We start from the raw sequence: 26,405 nt of genomic DNA, 5'->3' as shown, positions 1-26,405 counted from the left end.
AAGAAAATAAATACATACAATAACAACTCAAATAATAATAAACACGTTACAAAAAATGTAATAAAAATAATAATAAATACAAACAACAAATACAGAAGTTCCATAACAAAAAAAAAAAAACAACAACAAAAAACATAATACCTTCAAGATTAGAAAGTTGAGGAGGATCTGGCACTTCTCCTTGAGGATCAGCATCGTGTAACAGCCTAAGAAGCGTATCTATCTTTTCTTCGTCAATGGCCACAGGCTGAATTTCCTCTTGAGTCAGTTGAACTTCCCCTTGCTCAACAGATGTAGTGCCAACTGTCGGCGTCTCTTCTTGTTCTTCATCAAGATTAGTTGTAACAAAATTAGCAGGGAACAGACCTTCACCGCGATGATTCGTACCTTTCCACCAGTTTGGATCACTGTCGTCTATTATGTTTACTGAAATATAACAGCAAAATAGGCTTAAAATATACAGGCCAGTGACGTTATACTACTATTTAATTTTTCAAGCCATTCTTAAAGAAAATAGGGAAAACCTTTTTTCCCTAGAAAAAAAGAGGAAAAGTTACAAGTTGTGACGTGTTTTTAATATTTAAAAAGAAGCAGAGCAAACTTCATAAATAACAGATAAAGATAAATAAAGCTGAGTAATAGATAAAGATAAATAAAGCTGAATCTCAGTTACCAAATGATATTAGAATTGAATATTAGAGCTATAGGACTGCAGAAAAATATCACTCACAGATGGTATATAAGCCTAAATACACAATCGACAGCAGTAGGCATTTACGAAGAGCCGGATGGATCTTCGCCCCCATGTCTAAAGTTTGTCATTATAACTCACATCTTGTTCTCTATTTGACATATCACGCAACAGTTTCCTGTGTTTACAGCTTACTTCCTAAAAGCTTCACTTTTAATTCCCTCCTATATAGTTCCAAATTCCTGCATACGGAAATACACAGTATTTGTCTTTCAGACGATTAGATTTATTTATATAACATTTTCTTCTATTTTTAAGCTCTTTCGACACGGTGATCTTCAGTAAATCAGCAAATTTACAAGAGATTTTTTCCAACTAAATTAAAGTTCATAGATTTATTGAAACTAGATAAGAAGTCTGGGTTATTTTAGAAGCAAAATGTAGTGTAATATACACAAAAATTTACTCACCCCTCATTTCCATCTTTCTGGGGCTAAACGAATCTTTCTAGGGACGTCCTCGAGTGGCATAGAAAAAGGATATCAGAAAAATATAAAGGAGACTGGAACTATATGGGATGGAATAAGAAGTGAAGCCTTCAATAGATTAGGAGGGGATATTGCCATGTGCAGCTAGGTTGGCCCTAGGTAGTTTGGGGTCACTATGAGTCCTTTGCACTTACTTTGAGAAGAAATACTTTTCCCTTTTAGATACTTGAATAAAGTTCTGAAGTGACAATGTCATTTTATTTTTGTCTTGTTGAATTTTGTCTAGTGAACATTTTTTTTAGAATTTTAGAATAAAAACAATAAAATCACCTATCAGAGACATACACATAGCCTGAGATATAGCGAAAACTTACTGTCGCGTCTCAGTTATCAGAAGGGAACATAATTACCACTCGTAAAAACTACTTTATATAGGAACTATTCACTTGGTACACTACACACAACACAACTCGGCCACAAAAGTTTTGTTTTACAAGCATATACAGACGTTCAAATCTTGGCATATCTCTGGTCGGTAAAGAAATCCCTCTGCTGTTACTGACGCAACAAACTGAAGAGTTGTCTAACCCTGCAGACATTTTCCAAGGATGTCTCCTTTCACCAACTCTGTTTTGACTATTCTGAATGCTATGCCAGCACTTATCCTTAATGATACTAGTTTTAATTCCCCAGACCTTTTCGACCTGTTTGAAAACACTGATGATGATATCAACCGTCTAAATGATAAAATAGAAAGGTTCCAGCGCAAGAATTATCGACGACACGGCTAGCACCTTTGAAATGAAGATAAACGACAGCAACAACGTAAAACAGTTACTGATAAGGTTAACGGTCATGAATTAGTAATTAGCTTTCTAACCGTTTTTTTTTTTTTTGGAATAATACGAGGTGTACCAACCGGAGTGGACACTGATATACTCTCTATTCAAAATGACATAAAAAATGCAAAGAGACTTGGCTCACCTCTGTCCGTAAAATTCGAGTCCGAAGACTCTTATTCTCACTCAACTTTTTTAAAGGAAGGATTGAAGCTAGGCTACGAATTCCTTCGGGGTCTACCAATACAAAGAACTGCCAAAATACTGTTTTAAATGTTGCTCCCCCAACCACTGTCAACACGCTTGTCCCGTTGATACTCCCAAATGTGCCCGTTGTGCTGGAGCACACATTTCTAAACCATGCATTACCACCCCCCCTAGATGTGCTAACTACGATAAAAATTACCCATCTTACAGCTTAGTTTGTCCTGTTATGCATGAGGGACAAAAAAAGGACCCTAATTCACATCAATGACTTCAGTTTTCTGTGATACCCCTAAAATATTAATAGAACTAAGGACAAAGACTTTTTCATTGATGAATTATGCAACCAGTATGATCTAGTTTGTTCGCAAGAGCATTTTTGACTTCGGCTAGCCTTAATTTTCTGCGTCGAAGTCCAATACACATAGCATTTTTGACCTCTACCAGGGTAACTGGTGGCCGTCCATCAGGGGGTCTGGCATGCATCTTTAAGCGTTATGCACATTTTCCCATCCCTATCCTTTATCATCATGATGAATTCTTCTTAGCAGTCCGAGTTGGATCAACTATTCTGATCCACTCATATTTTCCGCATGATAATAGATCTAATCGCTCAATTACAATTTTTGCGAAGGCTTTTGCTTCTCTGAGAAAATTAATTAAAGGCTTAGCCACTCAATCTCTAAATTAAATAGTGATCGGTGATCTTAATACAAATATTTATACTGACTGTGTTGGAAAGGATTATGTTCTTGATTGTCTCCCGCTATACCGCATTATTCCTAAATCTTTACCTTTCACCTATATCCATCACTCTGGAAGTACTACTGACGTTGACGATGTTGTGTGCTCTTCATCTATTTATTCTTCGATTGTAACTGTCCATGATGATGATCATGATATTGACCACCTACCACTATCTGTGATTTTTTCGCTTCCCTGTGTTCCAACAGATTTGAAGTTCAAAAAGAAATCAAAATGATTTTCCAAGTATAATTAAAAAGAAACCAGATATCTCGTTATACATATCAACGCTTACATCCCTTCTATCTTTTATACATGTACCTTATCATTTATTGCAGTTTAAATATGTCGGATCTGACAGAGTTTCTAAGTTAAATTTGTATTATAAAGAAATAGAATCTTGTTTGAAAGAAGCTGAATGTAGAGCTGTTCCGTTAGAGCGTATCCGTATTGGTACTCAAAAATCAATCTGGTCAGCAGATCCCAATTTAAAGACTGTGAAAAACAAAGCTAAATCCTGGCATCAAGTTTGGAACGATTGTAGCAGCCCACGATCAGGGTGTGTTGTGGATTTAAACAAAAAACTAAAGCGGATTACAAGAAGTATCTTAGGTCAGTAAGGTACCGTGGCATGGATTTCCCTGTGAATAAACGTGAATAGCGTGAAGTGATTAATTCTGAAAGGCTTGAAAATGATTATTCTTGCAGTGATGCCATACCACCATCTATCTGGCAGAAGCATTATTCTTCAATTTTTGGCAAAATATCTGGCAAAGTCTAAGCCGTGTATTCTCGTCTCATTGCACCTTTTTTTTCTATCCGTATTTCACAGCGAGAATTCCCGTTACATGTTCTACTGTATGTAGTGGTATTAAGAATTTAAAATATGATTTTATTGGTACAGATGGGATATCTAAAGTTCATCTTTCGCAAAGTTGCCCTGCAATTGTTTTACATTTACAGTTACTTTTTCAGATGTGTATATGCACATCCAGTGTTCCAGAGAGCTTCCCATGTGGCACTATGAGTTCAATATTAAAACGGGGAAAATCTCCTACTGATTGTTCTTCATACCGGCACATTGCTGTTTCTTTTAATATAAGTAAATTACTTAAATATATAATTCTTCCCCATCTAATTAATAGGACTAATGAAGGAGAGAACCAGTTTGGTTGTTGGCCTGGGGTGGGTTGTCGGCATCCTTGTCGTATTTTAGCATCTTCTCTTTTGGATAATAGTTCTAAGAGTAAAGGAATTCCTACTTGTGCCTTATATCTTTCCAAAGCATTTGACAGTGTAATCCATTCCCAGCCTTTTGTATTCCCTTTATATTTCGGGTGTTAATTTTTCAGTTGTTCTGCTCCTGCAGTCTTGGTATCCTAACTCTTTCCTTAGTTTGAAATCTTCTCCAACTACTACTATTAAAGTTAAAAGAGGCGTAAGACAAGATGGCGTTTTGTTACCTACACTTTTTAAAATTTGTATTTCCGGCGAGCTTGCAAAAACACCCTCTACGTATTTATCTAATTTCTCATATGTTTCTTATCTGGCTTATGCTGATGATTTGCTCCTAATTAGTCGGACTAGGACTGGTCTCTCCAAAATGGTATCTTCTGTTTCCAATGCTTCTTCTGGGGTTGGCCTTTCGTTGAATAAAGAGAAGTGTGAGTTTTTATCTTTCGCTTCAACTTCTTCATCTCCTTTTAATTGCGACACTTTCTCTATTCCGTCTGTTGATTCTTTGCGGCAGTTGGGCATAAGCCTTACTATTAATCTTTCCAGTTTTCGTCAGCGCACTGTTTACGACATTATTAAAAGCATACAATTTGGATATGGGAAAATTGTTCCAAATCAAGGAAAATATAATAGATGGGCATTGGCAAAACTCTACTCTACATACTGCAATCAATCAGTCCTTTATGTGGCAGGAATTTACACCATTCTGAAGGACTGATTGAAAAAGAATCCTGAGTAGTTATTTCAGGTACTGTAAGTTTCTCCTATTCATTCCTCCTTGGACGCATAACCGGATTCTAATTGGTAAATATAGTGTACCTGATACAGCACCAAAGTTGAAAAAGCTACATAGGAAGCTCTCAGGCACTGTCTTGATTGGCTTTCTCCACATAATTTTTTTTGCTCTCAGGCATTGCTCTTGATGTGCTTTCTCCGTATAATCATCTTGTAAAAATGTTTCTATAGTTATCTTTCGTTGGTTGGGTTTTTCTTTTTTTTGTGAATTTCATTTCTTGTTTGTATTTAAATCTTGTTTTTTTCTCTATAATTCGTTTTTTTTTGTGTGTGTTTATTTAATGTAAAAACAATTCTGTAGTCATTATTTTTCGTTTTTGTATGTTTTGAATTTTTTGCGTGTATTTCATTATTTTTACTCCACATTTTAATTCTTTTAGTGTTTTTGTAGGTAAGAAATAAATTATTATTATTATTGAAACCAATACAATGAAAATAGCTCAGCACGTAGAGATGGGTCCTCGTCAAAGCAAAATCTATATACAGGTTGAGTGAATCGAGTGGGTCGATCAGTTCGTTGACTTAGAAAGAGAGCTGACTCCCACAAATGATTCTTCAAAAGATATCTAATACACCTGACTCTTGATTCTGCAAGTTTGAAGCAACTTCAACTTCATTTGGAATAACCAACCATCATCAATTAATTTGAAGACACTACTTATCATTCTTTAGTAATTCTGGTAGCAGTGGATCAAAAGCATGTACCATAAAATTCGACAACAAAAACCAACTGACGACTTCCAAAAGAATATCACTCAGAAATCCATCGCATTACTGACCTCAAACCCGTATAGAACGAACGACTATTGTCCTCTCTAAATCACTCTCAGACTATCTAACTTCAGCAGCTTTGATCGCTAGGACAGGTCCTGTCTATTTCCCCAGATCAACTGCCTAGGTAGCCCTCTAAGGAAGAATTGATACATTTCACTCAAAACAACAACGAACTGAAAGGAAAACAACTTCCGACCACCCCCTCGCAGCATTGCTGAGAACTGCGAGAAACAGGGAGACATTGCCTATTTACTGCCATGATAACGTCTGAGAAGAAGCCCAGACTCGGCAAACCGAATCAGTTCGGAGCTAAGAGAAGAGAGTTCCATAACCTTAAAAATAAAATAAAACAAATTACCAATTTCACCAGCCAAAAAAGTAAGCTCGTTGTCTTCAGCCGCTTCAAAGTCGTACAAAGCCCTGGCTTGTTTCTTCACAATTGGCTGAGCCGCCTGGGTCTCAGAGGACAACATACTAGTCGAAGGGTATAGTGATGAACTGGTGGTTGAAATACCCCGCGTGCTTGATGACTTTTGGGACTCTTTCAATGATAGCTCAATAGCTAAAATATAAAATAGATGTCTGGCTTAAAATTGAGCTAGCAACGTAACAAATAATACCAAATGCTTACAAAACACAAACAAAGAAACATAAAATAACAAAGTAACATAAAATTAACAGTAACATAAGTAATTAACAGTAAAATTAACATAACATAAAAAATAACAAAAAAATAACAAACATAAAATTGAGTAAAATAACAAAACACTAACAAAGAATCATAAAAAATATTAATACGTCGTTTTTTTTTACATAACAAAGCCCAAGCAAGCAAAAATAGAAAGTAAAATCTTGTTAAAGCACCAAGACCGGTGAAAATAAATTATAATTGTTCGAATTACACAATCCAGGAGAATTTACACAGCCAAATGTAGCTTAAAAAATTAGGACCAGCATCTTCTATTGGGATCCATAATCTTGTTAAATAAAGAACCAAGCTATAATCTTGTTAACATGTTAAAGCACCAAGACCGGTGAAAATGAAATCTAATTGTTCGAATTAGATCAAAAGAAACTTATACAACCAAATATAGTTTGAAAATTGGAATCAGAACCTTCAGCTGGGACGATAAAAGACGTTCTAGAAACTAAAACGCCCCTTCCGCTTTTCTAGAAACAATTTTAGACGGTTCTAGAAACAATTTAAAACAATTCCAAGAAACTTCTTCCAAGAAATAGCTATTCTTTTCCATGGAGGTAAACATACGACTGTAACCTTCCATTTCAGATTAAAAAAATGGATTTTTACACTGCCTAAAAAGTAGCACAAAAGAAGGTACAGGAGATTACTATTAAAAATATTGTGCCTCAAAAAATTTTGGTCTTTTTATTTGCTTAAAATAAAAAAAAGAACATCGAAATAAAAAACTGTCTATCCCCCTGGCTCCATCTTAGACCTACTCATACCAGAAAACCGCGATTTTTCTTTTGGTTGTTTAAATACGTAGATTACGAATATAGGGCATAAAGGAATAAGTTAAATTCGATTGTTAGATATGCAAAGAGAATATATAATAAAGATAAGTTAATTTTAGAAACAATGTAGAATTTAAACGGTTTCTCTTTTATTTCCTGAGACTTTCAGGATTGAATATCACTATATATTAAATTGTCAGTCCACATTCATTAGTTCTTTATTATGATTTTCTTTTCCTTTTTGTTGCTGATCTTATGACAACACAGACCTCATAATAAAACTGTTTTCAGTACAGTAGAAATGGTCTGGTCTTCAAAAAGCTTAGGGCGTTACCCCTGTTTGTGGTACTTTCTGTTCGTTTTGAGTTTAACGTTTTGAGTCATTACAGTGTTATAACACATTGTTATTAATCAAGTTGAAATAACACATTATTATTTATTGACTATTTTGTGGTTTACTGGATAGCAGCTTTGGATATAAGAGTACGGCAGAAATTTCTAGCAGGTCTGAAATTTGATATTTGGCTTCTTATTTTTTTTTTTTAAGTTAAGTTAGCCAGTTCTGAAGTTTGAAATGAGCAAGTTCAAGAAAGGGGACTTGGCGTTGGCAAAATTTAGAAATTACCCACTTTGGCCAGTAAGAATTATAGACGTTAACACCCAATCAGAAAAAGCATCAAAGTTTCTAGTTTTCTGTTATGGATCCCATGATCTTCAGACAGTCTTAGAAGTAAATTAAATAAAAAAAACAAGTTTTTTTAACTGAAAGTAAGGAGCGACATTAAAACTTAAAACGCACAGAAATTACTTCGTATATGAAAGAGGCTGCTTCCTCATCAACGCCTCGCTCTTTACGCTAAAGTTTGACTCTTTCTCTCAATTCTTCTTTTTAAAACAGTAAAAAACTTTAGCGTAAAGAGCGGGGCGTTGATGAGGAAGCAGCCTCTTTCATATACGAAGTAATTTCTGTGCGTTTTAAGTTTTAATGTCGCTCCTTACTTTCAGTTTTTTTTTATATTTAATTTCTGAACGTTTTTGAATCAATGCATGTTTTGATTTTGGCTCTCCGCAGAGGAATAATCAAAACGAAATTTGCATATTTTTTTTTGGCTTAATGGCTTTCTCATAATTTTGATCGAATGATTTTGAGAAAAAAAGAGCGGGGGACGAAACCTAGTTGCCCCCCGATTTTTTGGTTAATTAAAAAGGCAACTAGAACTTTTAATTTTTTACGAATCTTATTATTGGTAAAAGCTTTACGTAACTTATAAATTAGCTTACGTAAAGAACTTTTGTATTCTCATGTTTTTATTACACACTAGCTGTTGGGGTGGCGCTTCGCGCCACCCCAACACCTAGTTGGTGGGGGCGCTTCGCGCCCCCCCCAAGCCCCCCTGCGCGCGTAAGTCGTTACGCGCCATATTAGTTACGCGCCATTGTAGTTGTGTCCCTATGTCCAACCTGTGAATATAGATATATATATATATATATATATATATATATATATATATATATATATATATATATATATATATATATATATATGTTTTTAACTACGTAAAACTTGCGAATATACAACATTCTTTGCTGTCCCATTGTCTGTGCATATAAATAGATTTTCAGGTTTACCGACTCTTGAACATGCAACATATAATGGTCCATGGGAAAACAATCCGTATTCAGATCTATACCTCATGATTCTAATGATTGCCCTTGAGCTTTGTTGATGGTGATTGCTAATCGACCATTCCCTGAGTCGCCATCGTCATTTATATATCCCCCTGTGCACCCCGGCGTCCCCTTTGTAGTTATGTCCCTGTGTCCCGGTCGTCATTTATATTCCCTGTGTCCCGGTCGTCATTTGTGTCCCGGTGTTCCAGTCTGTGATTTCTCTTTGAGTGTCCCAGGCGTCATTTATATTCCTTGTGTCCCGGTCGTCATTTATATCCCCCTGTACCCCCCGGCGTCCCCATTGTAGTTGTGTCCCTGTGTCCCGGTCGTCATTTATATTCCCTGTGTCCCGGTCGTCATTTGTATCCCGGTGTCCCGGTCTGTATATACATTCGTTTTTTAGTTTTGTTTTTCTCCTTTATTTTTTTCCTTTTTTCTTTTTTTTCTTTTTTAGTTTATTTAGATTTTTAGATTTTTTAGTTTTTTTATTAGTTTTTAGTTTTTTTGTAGTTTTTACCATTTTTTTAGTTTTTTTAGTTTTTTTTTTTTACTTATGTCCTGGTCGTCATTATATATATTTATTCATATTTTTTTAGTTTTCTTTTTCTCTTTTATTTTTCAGTTTTTTCCTTTTTTTTAGTTTTTTTCTTTTTTAGTTTTTATTTTTTTTTAGTTTTTTACCTTTTTTTAGTTTTTTTTAGTTTTTTTAGTTTTTTAGCTTTTTTATTTTTTTATTAGTTTTTATTTTTTTTGTAGTTTTTGCCTTTTTTTATTTTTTTCAGTTTTTTTTTAGTTATTAGATTTTTACCTTTTTTTAGTTTTTTTTAGTTTTTCAGCTTTTTTAGTTTTTTTTCTTTTTAGTTTTTTTTGTAGTTTTTACCTTTTTTAGTTTTTTTCTTCTTTTGTATTAGTGTGAAATAATTCAGACGTCATATGCGGACAAACATGACGTCACCTGATCCACAGATCCACACACAGACAACTTATTTTTATATATATAGATATATATTTAACTACGTAAAACTTGCGAATATACAACATTCTTCGCTGTCCTATTGTCTGTCCATATAAATAGATTGTCAGGTTTACCAACTCTTGAACATGCAACATAATAATTGTCCATGGGAAAACAATTCGTATTCATATCTATACCGCATTTTTCTAACGATTGCCCTTGAGCTTTGTTGATGGTGATTGCTAATCGAACATTCCCTGTGTCCCCGTCGTCATCTATATATCCCCCTGTGCCCCCGGCGTCCCCGTTGGAGTTGTATCCCTGTGTCCAGGTCGTCATTTATATTCCCTGTGTCCCGGTCGTCATTTGTGTCCCGGTATCCCAGTCTGTAATTTCTCTTAGAGTGTCCTGGTCGTCATTTAATATATAGATACAGTTTCATTTCAGTTTTTTTTCTTTTATAGTTTTTTCTTTTCTTATTTTTTTCTTTTTTAGTTTTTCTTTTTTAAGTTTCTTCTTTTTATTGATAATAAACCTCAAAATTTTGGGTATCTGTTTTAAGGTTTTCGAATTACCTTAATCTTTTGTCAAAATATATTGAAACATTTGTGGAATTCCCAGTTTTTTTAGTTTTTTCTTTTTTTTTAGCTGTTTAGGTTTTTTTTAGTTTTTTTTTCTTTTTAGTTTTTTACCTTTTTATTTTTTTTACATTTTTCCTTTTTAAGTTTTTTTCTTTTTTTAATTTTTTATTTAGTTTTTTTTTAGTTTTTTCTTTTTAGTTTTGTTTTTAGTTTTTTACCATTTTTGTTTTTTCGAATTACTTTAACCTATTGTCAAAATATTTCGAAATATTTATGCAATTTCCAGTTTTTACATTCTAGTTTGTTTTCTTTTATATATATAGAAGATATAATCTGGCGTAATGGACAGACAACTTATTTTTATATATATTGTCAAAATATATTGAAATATTTGTGCAATTCCCAGTTTGTTTAGTTTTTTCTTTTTTTTTAGTTTTTTAGCTTTTTTAGTTTTTTATCTTTTTTATTTTTTATGTTTTTTCTTTTTGGGTTTTTTCTTTTTTTTATTTTTTCAATTTTTAATTTTTTTTTTAGTTTTTTCTTTTTAGTTTTTTTTTTAGTTTTTTACCATTTTTCTTTTTTCGAATTACTTTAATCTATTGTCAAAATATTTCGAAATATTTATGCAATTTCCAGTTTTTACATTCTAGTTTGTTTTCTTTTATATATATAGAAAATATAATCTGGCGTAACGGACAGACAACTTATTTTTATATATATAGAATTTATAATATATATAGATACAGTTTCTTCTTTAGTTTTTTTTTCTTTTTTAGTTTTTTCTTTTTTTTAGTTTTTTCTTTTTATTGATTTGTTTTCTTCAATCTGTCAATGTTCATTCTAACATTGACTCTTGGAAAAATCTTTACGTGCCAAGCATGCTAAAGCTCCAACAATTTATATTAACCCTCAAATTTGGGGTATCTGTTTTAAGGTTTTCGAATTACTTTAATCTATTGTCAAAATATATTGAAATATTTGTGCAATTCCCAGTTTTTTTTTAGTTTTTTCTTTTTTTTTAGTTTTTTAGCTTTTTTTAGTTTTTTTTTTAGTTTTTTATCTTTTTTATTTTTTACATTTTTTTCTTTTTAGGTTTTTCTTTTTTTAATTTTTTTAATTTTTAATTTTTTAGTTTTTTTCTTTTTAGTTTCTTTTTAGTTTTTTACCATTTTTCTTTTTTCGAATTACTTTAATCTATTATCAAAATATTTCGAAATATTTATGCTATTTCCAGTTTTTACATTTTAGTTTGTTTTCTTTTATATATATAGAAGATATAATCTGGCGTAACGGACAGACAACTTATTTTTATATATATAGATATGAGGGGATTCGCCCCATCGCCAGTACCTCGCTCTTTACACTAAAGCTTAAATTTTATCCCAATTCATTAAGAATGACCCCCTGAATCACAAAAGCCGTAGAATAAGTAGTTGAAATTACTGAAAATACTTTAGCGTAAAGAGCGAGGTATTAGAAGGAGGTGAGCCCCTCATATGGGTAATAATTTCTGTTTGTTTTAAGTTTTATTGCTGTTCCTTACTTCCAGCTGAAAAAGCTTTTTCACTTTTATTTTTTAATTGTTTTTTTTTTAAATAATGCTAGTAGCCTTTATCCTGCTCTCCCTTCATGGAAATTTTCTTCTCCCATTACAAATTCTCTAAGGAAAGTTCCCCCAGCATATCCCCCTCTTCTCAACCCCTCCCCCAAACCAAAAAAATCCTCCTGAAAACGCCTGTATACTTCCCAATAACCATTACTATATGTAAGCACAGGTCAAAGTTTGTAACTTGTTGCCCCTCCCACGGGGACTGTGGGGGAGTAAGGCGTCCCCAAAGACATAGTTATAAGGTTTTTCGACTACGCTGAATAAAATGGCTATCTCAGAATTTTGATCCGTTGACTTTGGGAAAATAATTAGCGTGGGAGGGGGCCTAGGTGCCCTCCAATTTTTTTGGTCACTTAAAAAGGGCACTAGAACTTTTCATTTCCGTTAGAATGAGCCCTCTTGCAACATTCTAGGACAACTGGGTCGATACGATCACCCCTGAAAAAAAAAAAAAAAAAAAAAAAAAAACAAAAAAAACAAAAAAAAAAACAAAAAAAAAAACAAATAAACACGAAATCCGTGATCTGCCTTCTGGCAAAAAATGCAAAATTCCACATTTTTGTAGATAGGAGCTCGAAACTTCTACAGTAGGGTTCTCTGATACGCTGAATCTGATGGTGTGATTTTCGTTAAGATTCTATGACTTTTAGGGGGCGTTTCCCCCTATTTTCTAAAATAACGCAAATTTTCTCAGGCTCGTAGCTTTTGATGGGTAAGACTAAACTTGATGAAACTTATATATTTAAAACCAGCATTAAAATGCGATTCTTTTGATGTAGCTATTGGTATCAAAATTCCATTTTTTAGAGTTTTGGTTACTATTGAGCCGGGTCGCTCCTTACTACAGTTCGTTACCACGAACTGTTTGATTTAGTTCTCTATGCGGAAAAGTCTAAAGAAGCATCACATAAAACTGAACGGAGCGCAAATAAGGCATTCCAGGAGCTGGAGATTTTCCCGGATATCTACTTACAGTATTTAAAAAAAGCTCCCTCCGCTCAAACTAGCTCAAATTCTGAAAAATTATCGGTAGCTGTTCTTGTTGAAAAGTTAGTTTCTACGGAACAAGAGTTAGCACAAACAAAGCAAAATATGCTCAAGGACATCGGGAAATTGGTCACAGAAAAGGTAGCACAAAAAAATAGTATCAACCCAGGTACTGCTGAACAGATAATATCCCAAGTTTATGATGGATTATCAGTCGAATATAATGGAAAATTTGATTAAATTGGCAAAGTACTTAAGGGGTTAAGAGCTCAAATAGAGTCGCTGGAAAATCGTATTGCAAAAATGGAAGATAGACTTGACGAGTATCAACAAGAAGCCCAGCTTGATTCCCTTGTATTCGTAGGGGTCAAACAGGCCCTTGGTGTTGACCTTAAAGTAACAATGCACAATATAATAAAGGACAAAATGGGCTTGAGTGCTCTTATGAGTGATCAAATTCTTTCTATGCAACGTTTTCGCTTACCCAACCCTACAGCTCAGATTAGTGATGAAAGTCGAGTTGCCCCTGTCAAATTTTCAAATTTTTTGTCAAATTTTCTAATAAAGATGTTGCGCATACTGTCTTTAAAGCGAAGTCTAAGCTAGCGAAATCTGGTGTTTTTGTGAATGAATATCTCACGAAGCAGCGCAAGATTATCCTGGACAGTGCTAGAGATAAGTTCGGAGCAAAGAACGTTTGGTCGGACCAAGGCCGTATTTTTGCTCGCCTACCAGGTGAAGCTTCTTCTAGGAGGCTTCGGAAGGTTGAAGACACCTTCTAGATTAGTATCTTATTTTATTTCTCGTTTGTAGTATTTATTTGTTTATTGTTTTGTCTTCGTTTGTTTGATCTTTTCTTTTTTGTGAGTTATCTTGCTTATCTTCTTTTACCGTTGTTTTGTTTCTGATTCGTCTTGTTGGCCATTCTCCCCCCCCCCCCTATGGAGAACCCATTTTTTTTTTCATTATTATTCCACCTGTCCCAGTATTGCAAAAAAAAAAAATTATTCATATAGGTTAACTATGCGTTTATAATGATTCGCAAACTGATTATTTACGTATTATATGTCTGATCAGTTGAATGACATGAGTCGGTTGCGACAATTTGAATCTGACCCCTTTCGACTGAATGATATACTTAGCGATGGAATAGCAAATGATTATTTTGCAATTGATTTTGATTGCCAAAGATTGAGTAAATATATTCCAGTTACGTCGTCGTCATGGGAAAAAAGTGAGAATTTTCTTAGTGTATGCCATTGGAACTGTCATCTTACCACAAGTTATAATGATATCTTGCATTTGCTAGATCTGTCTAATAGCTATTTTGATGTTATTGGTTTTTGTGAGACTTTTTTGACTTCTGAGCATTTTCTGCCTTCATTTCAATTTCCAGGTTACCAATTATTTGTGAAAAACCGTGAGCTGATGGCAAGGGGAGGTCTAGCATTCCTTGTAAAAAATGGGATATTTTGCCGTCAAAGGGGGGATGTCGATGTTTGGATAGAGGGTAAGGTTGAATCGTTTACTCTTGAACTGGCTATTAATTCAAAAAAATTTATTGTAAGTGAGGTTTATAAACCACCAAGTGCTCGTTTGGAGGATTTCACGGAAGGATTTGAGATATTAATGAGAGCTGCGGTATCTAGCCAGTTAGATTTTATTTGTATGGGAGATTTTAATTTTGATTTGTATGATTTACATGCTATTAATCTTGATTTTTTAAATTTGATGGTTTCAAATGATTTATTTCCCCTTGTTGGGGTCCTGACACGTATAACTAGTCATTCAGCAACTATAATAGATAACATTTTTGTTAGTTCGAAGTACCTGAAATCTAGTGCTGCTGATGTTCTGGTATTCCCATGTTCGGATCATCTCCCAGTTGTAGCTTCTGTGCCACTAGTAATTGCCAAGGAGAAAAAGGCAGAAAAAAAGCAAATGCGACAATTAAGGAAGCAGAATATGGAAAACCTTGCTGAGGAACTTAGTAAGGTTTCATGGAAACCAGTTTTTGATGAGACAGAAGATGCATCCCATGCATTTGATATTTTTATGAATATTCTCCAGCCGATATATGATAAAACATGTCCACTAAAAGTGTTGAGAAATACAAGGGAATCACCGAGAAAGGGTTACATCAGAACTTATTCAGATGATTAAGAAGAGGAATCTACTGTATCAGTCATTTTTAGATTGCCAAAGTGCTGATATGTTCGAAGAGTTCAAAAAAAATAAGAAATCAAGTGAATACATTACGAAGATCTTGTGTCAAGAGTTATTATGAATTGAAACTTGGGGAAACAAAGGGGGACTCAAGGGGAACATGGAAGGTTTTGAGAGAAGTGTTGGGTAGTGACAAAAAGAAAAATACACCAACTTCACTAATTGTGGATGGAAAAGTCTATGAAGGCAAGCAGAGCATTGTGAATCACTTTGGTGCCTACTTCTCGACGATTGGTGAAGTGATTCAAAAGCAAGACCAGCCACTGAGTCAAGGAACAAGTGAGGAAGCTTTCATTGATGATAGAGGCCTGGAACTAATAATGGAGGCTGAAGAAACGAATATGCAGGAGTTGAAAGAAATTGTAAATAGTATTAAGTCCAACTCTTCAGGTAGTGACGGTATAAGCCTTAAGACATTCAAGCTTATTATGGTTTATCTCCTACCATGCCTTGTTTACATGATTAATTTATCACTGAAGTCGGGAGAATTCCCGCAAAAGCTTAAAGAGGCGCGAGTGATTCCTCTTCACAAAAGTGGCTCAAAGACTGATCTGACTAACTGGAGACCGATTTCTCTACTGTCGGTTTTCTCGAAAATGTACGAAAAAGTTATGCATAAAAAGCTTTATGCACATTTAACAAAACATGGTTTTTTAAGTGATAGTCAGTTCGGATTCAGGAAAGGACATTCTACTGTTCATGCTATGCAGCATTTTCTTGATTTTCTGAATACATCAATGGAAAATGGTGAAATGACTTTATCGGTTTTTATAGATTTTAAAAAAGCGTTTGACACGGTTGATTTTAAAATTTTAATTGATAGGCTAAGGTCACTTGGAGTCACAGGTAGTATTTTAAAGTGGTTACAATCTTATTTGATAGGGAGGTCGATACGTGTATGTTTTGATGATGTTATATCTAATAAATTTTTTATAAGTTGTGGTGTTCCGCAAGGTTCTGTTTTGGGTCCCTTACTATATCTTGTATATGTAGATACTATGCGGTTTTATGTTCCGGGTGTTGTTAATACTTCTTTCGCTGATGACACGGTATTTTCAGCTGCTGCAAGAAATGCTGATGATCTTGTGGAGAAAATTAATCAAGCTTTAAGTCATCTTTTAATTTTTACAAAGATTAGCCGTTTATAAGTGAATGTTTTAAAAACTCATTTTATATTATTTAGTAGGAAAGGAAGTCCAGTTGATTTAAATGGAAAAATATTTCTTTGTAATAGGCCATTGAAACAAGTAGCTGTGGTGAGATACCTTGGTTTCCAGCTTGATCAAAATCTGAATTGGAAAGCACATGGTGATCAGGTGGCAGCTAGGGTATCTAGAGGGCTTGGACTGATTCGGCGTCTGAGAAATCAGTTACCTCGTTCTGCCCATTTAACTCTTTATCATTCTATTGTCATGCCTTATATTTCTTATGGTTGTGTGATATGGGCTGGTGGATTTTATACAAATTTTAAACGTGTTCAGGTTTTACAAAATAAAGTTATTAGACTACTAGGAAATTATGTCCATGGTGAAAATGATACAGTTAATTGCTATAGGAAACTTATGATCTTTAATGTTAGCCAACTTCATGATTATCAACTTGCTGTATTTGTATTTCAGAGTATTTATGGTTTGTCCCCTGAAATTTTTCGTCAAATGTTTATAAGGAATTCTTCATACCACAGTTATGAGACTAGAAATATGGATGATTTGGTATATGAGTGTCGCAGCTCTCAGAGGGGAAGTTTTGGTCCCAAGTTTGCTGGACCAGTAGTGTGGAATTCTTTACCAATGAGTATAAGGTTATCTGAAAATGTTAGCCAGTTTAAGAGTAGACTGAAGAATCATCTTCTGAGTAGAAAATAAATAAATAATTTAAATTGGATGGCTTATTGATTTGTTTTTTTAAGTGTTGTTGTTTTGTTTTTTTTTTTTTTCTCTTCTTATTCTTTGTTTTCCTGTTGTTTTCTTTTTCCCACTTTTTTTGTTTCATTTTGTTTTTTTTTTGTTTTTTTTGTTAATGTTGTTGGTATTGGTGCTCATTAATGTTTATCAGCCACTACTAACAAGTCTCTGACTTTCTAAAGTGGCTGATGTGGTTTTTTTTTGTATATTGATGATATATATAAAAAAAGTGTCTCTCTCATTCACTGTATTTTTTGTTAGTTCTTGGTTTAATTTATTATCTATGGTTGGTAATTTATGTTTTTTCTTGAATTATTGGTTGAGGTTATTTCTTCTTGTCTTTGGTTTGACGTAGCTCTTTACTTTTCTTTGAAAAAACTTTTTTTGAAAAGATTTTTTAAAATTAATTAATAGAGGAGGGAGTTCTTTCCCCTGTCCGATTCTTATTCAAAAACATTCCTTTTTGTCGATTTTCCTATCAGATTTTTTCTTTCTTTTCCTCTTTTACTAATACTTTTTCTCCTTTATCGTAATTCAACATTTGCTTTTCACAGAGGGAATTCTTTAAAAACCATACAATTGTATAAAAACATAGACGTAGAATAAACGAAGAAGAACAACACGACAAACCCAAGTACTTGATAACAAATAAACAACATTTCGCGAACAATACACAAAAAGGGGAAAAAACGGAACTATTTATAACAAGGACGTTCAATTACATGACAAAACCCCTCTATACATGAGCATAAACACATAAATACCTGTAATTAACAAATAAACAAACTCTAAACAAACAAATGAACAAACAAACAACACTTCGTGAACAATTCACAATAAAAGGTGAAAAAAGGAAACTATTTATATCAAGGACGATCAATTACATGACAAAACCCCTATACATGAACATAAACACATAAACAACTGTAATTAATAAATAAATAAACTGCAAATAAACAAATGAACAACACATAAATGTAAAAATAAACAACACTTCGCGAAAAATTCACAAAAAAAGGGGAAAAAAGGGAACTGTTTAGAACAGTTCAATTACATGACAAAACCCCTAAAAATGAACATAAATAAATAAACAACTGTAATTAATAAATAAATAAACTGTAAATAAACAAATGAACAAATAAACAATACTTTGCGAACAATTCACAAAATAAAAGTTTGAAAAAAGGGAAAGTGCTTATAACAGATTAATTACCTGACAAAACCCCAATACATGAACATTATTGCAGTAATAAGTGACTTATACAGTTATGGTTATTGATTTGTTCATCAATTGCTATGTAGGCCTATAGGGTCAATGATATTGGGTTTTTAATTAGCTTTGTACTTCAGGTTCAAGGTCTGAGGCAGACTAGAATTTACCACACCAAAAAAATAAGGACAAAATTTAATTTTTACCCGTTTTGAATAAATTTCTCAAAAATGGTAAATAACACAAGATATGACGATTGGTAAAAAACAACAATATGTTATAACCACCGTAGGTCCATTGAGACTTGGCTTTGGTAAGTATAAAAAAGTGGATTTTAACTTAGCATTTTTGATAATAGTGAAATATACTTAAAATATACTCAAAATATACTAAATTATACTTTATGGCACTTGGTAATAACCACTTGGTATTCCGGTTAATTCGAAAAAAAAAAAAAAATAGAACAAATGAAGTATTTTTCACTTACGAACGGGAGATGGGATCCTAATGAAATTTGATGATTTGGAAGAATAGCGTGTCTCAGAGCTCTTATTTTAAATCCCGACCAGATCCGGTGACATTGGGGGGAGTTGGAGGGGGGAACCTAAAATCTTGGAAAACGCCCAGAGTGGAGGGATCGGGATGAAACTTGGTGGGAAAAATAAGCAGAAGTCCTAGATATATGATTGACATACCCAGATCAGGTCTGCTCTGTTTGGGGGAGTTGGCGGGGGGGGGGGGGTTTAATTCTGAAAAATTAGAAAAAATGAGGTATTTTAACTTACGGAGGAGTGATCGGATCATTATAAAATTTCATATTTAGAAAGACCTCGTACCTCAGGTCTCTTACTTTAAATCCCAACCGGATCCAAAGTCGCTCAGGGGGGGGGGGAGGAGTCGGAGGAATCCGGAAATCTTGGAAAACACTTAAAACAGAGAGATCAGGATGAAACTTGGTGGGAAGAATAAAAACGAGTTCAAGATACGTGACTGACATAACCGAAATGGATCTACTCTGGATCCAGTGACATATGGGGGAGTTGGGGGGGGGGGACCTAAAATCTTGGAAAATGCTTAGAGTGGAGGGATCGGAATGAAGCTTGGTTGGAAAAATAAGCAGCTATCCTAGATACGTGATTGACATAACCGGTTATTTAGAAAGACCTCGTACCTCAGATCTCTTACTTTAAATCCCAACCGGATCCAAAGTCGCTCAGGGGGGGGGGGAGTTGGAGGAATCCGGAAATCTTGGAAAACACTTAAAACAGAGAGATCAGGATGAAACTTGGTGGGAAGAATAAAAACGAGTCCAAGATGCGTGACTCACATAACCGAAATGGATCTGCTCTGGATCCGGTGACATATGGGGGAGTTGGGGGGGACCTAAAATCTTGGAAAATGCTTATAGTGGAGGGATCAGAATGAAGCTTGGTTGGAAAAATAAGCAGCTATCCTAGATACGTGATTGACATAACCGGAACGGATCTGCTCTATTTGGGGGAGTTGGGGGGATGGATTAATTCTGAAAAATAGAAAAAATGAGGTATTTTCAACTTACGAAGGAGTGATCGTATCTCAATGAAATTTCATATTTAGAAGGACCTCGTAACTCAGATCTCTCATTTTTAATCCCGACTGGATCCAGCGTCATTGGGGGGGGGTCTTGGAAAACACGGAGAGATTAGGATGAAACTTGGTGGGAAGAATTAAAACATATCCAAGATACGTGACTGACATAACCGGACTGGATCCGCTCTCTTTGGTGGAGTTGGGGAGAGGGAGGGAGTAATTCAGTAAAATAAAAAATAAGGTATTTGTAACTTACGAACGGGTGATCAGATCTTAATAAAATTTGATATTTCGAAGGACCTTGTGCTCTATAGCTCTTATTTTAAATCCCTACCAGATCTGGTGACATTGGGGGGAGTTGGAGGGGGAAACCGGAATTCTTGGAAAACGTGAAAATTGAGGTATCTTTATCTTATGAATGGGTAATCGGATCTTAATGAAACTTGATATATAGAAGGATCTTATGTTTCAGATGCTCCATATTCAACTTGAATCGGATCCGGGGACATAGGGGTTGGAGGGCGGAAACAGAAATCTTGGAAAACGCTTAGAGTGGAGAGACCGGGATGAAACTTGACGGGAAGAATAAGCACAAGTTATAGATACGTGACTGACATAATTGGAACGGATCTGTTCACTCTGGAGGAGCTGGGGGGTGTAGATTTGGAAAAATTAAAAAAAAATGAGGAATTTTTAACTTAAGAACGGTTCACTGGATCTCAATGAAATTTGATATTTAGAAGAATATTATGTCTCAGAGCTCTTATTTCAAATCCCGACCAGATCCGTTTACAGTAGGGGGAGTTGGAGGGCGAAACCCAATATCTTGGAAAACTCTTAGAGTAGAGAAATCGGGATGAAACTTGGTGGGTAGAATAAGCAAATGTCGTAGATATGTGATTGACGTTACAGTACTCGATCCACTCTCTTTGGGGGAGTTAGGGGGTGGGGTTCAGTGCTTTGGCGAGTTTGGTGCCTCTGGACGTGCTAGGACGATGGAAATCGGTAGGCGTGTCCGGAAGCTGCATAAATTGATTTGATAAAGTCGGTTTCCCCTATTAGACCATCTGGACTGAAGAGAGAGGAAAAAGTAGAAAAAATGAGGTATTTATAACTTACGAGTGGGGGATCGGATCTTAATGAATTTTGATATTTAGAAGGATCTCGTGACTCAGAGCTCTTATTTTAAATCCCGACCGACATCAAGCCTCTGATTTTACTTTTAAATCAATCTGTTGATTCTTAGAATTTTCCAAGAGCTCATACCATATGAGATATGTGATACCATATGTGTTTGTGTTGGTTGGGGGGGGGGGTAAAAATCTAACAAAATGCAGCAATTTTTTTATACATTATAATCAATTTTTTAGAAGTCAGAAAAAATTCAGGCAGGGAGAGGGGAGTGGAGCGGAACCAAACAGGGTAACTCGCTTAACCCTTCCTCCCCATATATACGGCCTTGCTTGTCAGATATTTAGAGACTATGGTGCTAACATCTGATTAAATCTTTTCCCATTCCTTCTCTTTGGCCTACTACATGATTTTGATTAAATTTAAAAAGTAATCAAACAAAGACAAAGTTTTTTTTAATTATATCAAACAAACACTGTTTTTTTTTAATGTTGTCTAAAGAGCAGTTCCTTAGCATATAAGATTCATCGGGCGGGGATTCACTACATTAGATGGTTCTTCAACATTGGCATTCATTCATTCATTGGTTAAAAAACTTCTTCAATTAACATAGTACTACAACCAGACTATATTTAACTAGGCCATCATCAGACACTGTTCCAAGAGAAGCCAAGCGTAGGGGGGGGGGGGGTTATGGATGTGATATTATATGCATAAAAAAAACTTTTTTTTGCCAGAAAAGTTGTATATCCATTCAAACATCACATAATGTGGCAAATTTATGTATATTTTGTCTTCCTGAAGGGCAATCCCCCTTCCTCAAAATCAGGCCATGTAATTGACATATTTGTCATTCAGTAGGGTCTATTAACGTAAACGCCATCTGCGCTTTGAAGGGATTAATATCAATTTCCATAAAAGGATAACAATTATTTGTGGTTTGCGATTTGAGCATGGTTACTCCACAGCCAAAGACAGCGTATCTAATTTTAGTGTTTTTTTTCTTATAAATTGTGTTGAGACTTTAAAAGGCGTGTTTTGGGGATGAGTTTGAAGTGGATTATGACAAATCTTTCTGAAATTTGTAAAAATTAATGAGAACAACAAACAACTTCTTATGAGAATGACTCATCACTGAGCAATACCAAAATAAAAGCCAAAATAGAGTAAGACAAATTACACATGTCTACTAAAAACGGACTGGTCAGTAAAATATTAAAATTGTTCTTACCTTTAGCTATATCATCTTCTTCTTGTTGAGTTGACACAACATTCGGATCTTTACTAACAACAGTAGTTTTCTTCACCTGAAAATATACACTAAATTAAAAAATATATATATTATACGTATTCTAAACTTCACATCAGAATACTTAAACGATTTTTTTTTTTTTATTTCACAAAAAAATCACAAGCCCACAAAGGGCCGAATTCGGACTTCGGAGTCGACGAATCATATGGTTGCACTAAAACTGGCAAAAATGCAAAAAACAATAACGAAAAAAAGGACCATAATGAAAAATCATTTATGAGTCAATAATTAAACTGACCTACTGAAGTTCATTGCAACACTAAACCTGCCAGAGGACAGTGAGACCATATTTTCTAGGTACTGATTCATCACTGAACCATCAGTATCATTGAGCAGACACTCTTACAGAATCACAATATTTCAGTACTGGCTCGAACTCCAATCTTCTGGATGGAAGTCTTGGTTGACAACTTCAAATGTTGACAGTAATAAATGTTGGCATGTTAATTCTAACATGCACTAAAATGACTCACAATATGCCCAGTTTTCTGACTCAACAAAGTGATAAGAACTCAGTTCAGTTCAGTTCGGTTTATTAACATCAAAATAAATGGACAACAATAACTTTCTACCCCTACAAGGCTCCATGGCCCGTTACATAGGGCCATGATTCTACTCAGATAAATCGCTTTTTGCTTCATCAAAGCGCGAAGATCTTAAAGATCACGGCAAAATAGAACATTGACGAGAGAACTTCGATGACAATCTCATCAAAGCTCTTAGACTACTGTCCAAAGTAGAACAAAGGAAGATTTGCAAAAAAAAAAAGAAAAAAAAAAAAAAAAAGATGCAAGATCGGAGTCGGGAATTTTTCGGTAAAATCGTTTTCTGTCAAAATATGGAAGATCTCAGCACATTGATTTGCAAAAAAACCGGAGCTATCAACAACTTACTTACTTTGATTTTCCCATACCTTGATTGAGGCAAATAAGACAACAACGGTAGTCCTCCACGCCTCCCAATCCTAGCCAATCACCAAAGGTCCTTCACTGATCAGACATAGGTGAAATCAGGATTTTACATAGAGGTATTCCAAGGGCCAGCATTTTTTTTAGCAAGCGTATAAACTGACGAATACTGGAAATGATGAAATCAGTTTTTCTTGACAAACATACGTTTTACAAATTTGTTACTTTATCGGCTGAAGAGGCTACCCTTTGAGCACATCCATAACCACTCACCCCCTGGGAAGACTCCGTTCTCAGACTTCCACTACTTTTTACCATGTTAAATAATTTCTGGGACCTCATTGGCTAATTATGCCGAAAATAGCTCCATTATTGCCCCCGTTAAAGGTCTCAAGCAAGTTTTCAGAGAGGCAATTAAATAAAAAAAAAGCATATTCACCGAAAGGTAGCTCTCAATAGAGACACTGGAAAAACCTATTTAAGCTTCATTTATATTAAACTAATTAATTCTGATCGTTTTTATATAAGTCAACAAAATCATATTTTGCGACCTAACAGAATCTGTGAAAATATCTTACTTGGGAAGAGATTGGGTTTTAAAAATACCCTGCATAAATTGAATTTGCCAATTCAATACTGTATTTAATGCAGTTACTGTTTCACCGTTACTTTGTGAGGGTCTTCATATTTTAGTTTTTGTGTTTGTTTTAGGGTTTAGTTTTTATATTATCTTTTTTTCCGTCTTTTTTGTTTTAATATTGAGCACTGAGGACGGTCAAGCGGAGGTCTTGACCGAAATATTTGCATTGTAATCTACATTTTTCACTGGCTTGAATTTCCTCGTTTCTCACTTCTTTACGTTTTTTTCGTTTTGTTTTACCATATTAAACGCGGAACCATGAAATGGACAAAGGTTAGCAATAAATTTTGTTGCAAGAGACAATTACTTATATTTTAGGTCTAATTTTGTAGCAAAACTTTATATATAGCTATAAGACATTAAAATTAAACACTAGATAGAGCACAAACATAAATAAAGTCTTTACCCTATTTGTTCGTAGATCAGCTCTTCACATTAGGTCGTATTTCAGAAAGAATATTATCTTACGAAGCCAATTCGAATTAATTATTTATCTCAATGCAAACTATAATGAAACGAATTTCACCTTACTACTCAAAAATTTTCTAAATTGTTGATAATTTTATTCCATTAATGCTAAAAATCAAAGAAACTTCCACGAAAAACTGTATTTTTTAAATTGGAAAAGGAAAAGCAAGTTATCCTCAGCAAAATAACTCTTTAAGGAATTGAAATACCTTGGCGGTAGCCTGACTCTTATGCCTAGTGTCACTGTTTCAATGACCTCTAGATAAAATACACAGAGGACTTGCGATCGATTTGCCATAAACGCAAAAGTCATCTCAATTTAGCAGTAGGAAAAGCGAACGTTCTAAAAGGGATGGGTACTTTCTTAGCTCTTCGAATACCACAAAGAAAACATTCTGAATTAAAAACCAAATACTATAAGAGAAATGCCATATTTGAATTATATCTAGTTTCAATATTATTCAATGCATTATGCAAAAACTGCCTTTAAAAATGACAATTTTAAAAATTTTATTCCCTTTATGCTAAAAATCAAGACACTTATATTTCATTGGTGTTTGCTTGTTATAATAAATTCTGCTTTCTCTCAAGAAGAAATACCTTTTTGTTAAGGAAATGGAAATACATTGGTGACAGCCTGACTCTTGGGCCAAGTGCCACTGTTTCCATGATTCATACTTGAAAGGCAGAAGAGGCTTTGATTACTCAGCCAAAGGTTAAAAAGCCGTCTCAGTTCAGAAGTAGGAAAAGAGAATGTTTTAAAAGGGTGGGGATTTCGTTCGTTCCCAGAATACCGCTAAAAGAAGCCTCTGAATTAAAAATCGAATATTCTAAGGGATATAATACATTTTAATTGTTAACTTAAAAAAAATATACAAAAATTCAAGCTGTAGGTTAAAAATTATTCAATATATTACGCAGTGCTAATACCATCGATATTATCGTGTTTCACTTAACGGAAAAAAACAACAACAATAAAAACAAAACAAAAACAAGAGCTAAGAGATCATATGGCACTTGTGACGAGGTCGAAAGAGCCAAGAGCTCATACGGTATTTGCTCTAGCAAAATTCTAAGAATCAATAGACTGTTTTAAAAGGAAAACCAGAGGCTTAATGCCGGCCGGGATTTAAAATAAGAGCTCTAGGTCACCGAAGTCCTTCTAAATATCAAAATTCATTAAGATCCGATGACCCACCCGTAAGTTAAAAATATCTAAATTTTTAAAATTTTTCCTCTCCCTTCAGCCCCCCAGACGGTAGAATCGGGGAAAACGACTTTATCAAGTCAATCTGTGCAGCTCCCTGACACACCTACTAGTTTTCATCGTCCTAGCACGTCCAGAAGCACCAAACTCGCCAAAGCACTGAACCCCACCACCTAACTTCACCAAAGAGAGACGATCCAGTCTAGTTACGTCAATCACGTATCTAAGACATTTATAAGCGTTTTCCAAGATTTCCGGTTTCCCCCTCCAACTGCCCCCAATGTCAAAGGATCTGGTCGGGATTTGAAATAAGAGCTCTCAGAAATGAGTTTCTTCTAAATATAAAACTTCATTAAGATCCAGTCACCCGTTCATAAGTTAAAAATACCTCAATTTTTCTGATTTTTCCAAATTAACAACCCCCAGCTCCCTCAATGAGAACGGATCCGTACGAATTATGCCAATCTCGTATCTGTAACTTGTGCTTATTTTTTCCATCAAGTTTCATCCCGATCTCTCCACCCTAAGGGTTTTCCAAATTTCCGGTTTCCAAGATTTCTGTTACCCCCCTCCAACCCTCTATGTCCCCGGATCCAATTCCAATTGAAAATGGAGCATCTGAGACATACGATTCTTCTATATATGAACTTTCATTAAGATCCGATCACTCATTCGCAAGATAGGCTACCTTGATTTTCACGTTTTCCAAGAATTTTGATTTCCCCCTCTGACTCCCTTCAATGTCACCGGATTTGGTCAAGATTTAAAATAAGAATTCTA

General features: G+C 34.6%; 1 protein-coding gene across 1 annotated transcript in view; it reads right to left on the bottom strand.

Moving 5' to 3' along the window:
- LOC136031660 (signal transducing adapter molecule 1-like) overlaps nucleotides 1-26,405 on the bottom strand; it is a 61,417-nt gene that overhangs the window by 10,270 nt on the left and 24,742 nt on the right. Inside the window, exons 4-6 of the mRNA XM_065711329.1 lie at nucleotides 22,322-22,397; nucleotides 6,130-6,333; nucleotides 142-426 (exon numbers count right to left, since the gene is read on the bottom strand). Of these exons, the coding sequence (XP_065567401.1) occupies nucleotides 142-426; nucleotides 6,130-6,333; nucleotides 22,322-22,397 (565 nt within the window). The remainder of the gene's footprint in view (nucleotides 1-141; nucleotides 427-6,129; nucleotides 6,334-22,321; nucleotides 22,398-26,405) is intronic.

The sequence above is a fragment of the Artemia franciscana genome, chromosome 10, assembly GCF_032884065.1.
Source record: "Artemia franciscana chromosome 10, ASM3288406v1, whole genome shotgun sequence".
NCBI lineage: Eukaryota > Metazoa > Arthropoda > Branchiopoda > Anostraca > Artemiidae > Artemia > Artemia franciscana.
Note: the sequence above shows the minus strand (reverse complement) of the source record. Positions and strands in the feature narration are given on the sequence as shown.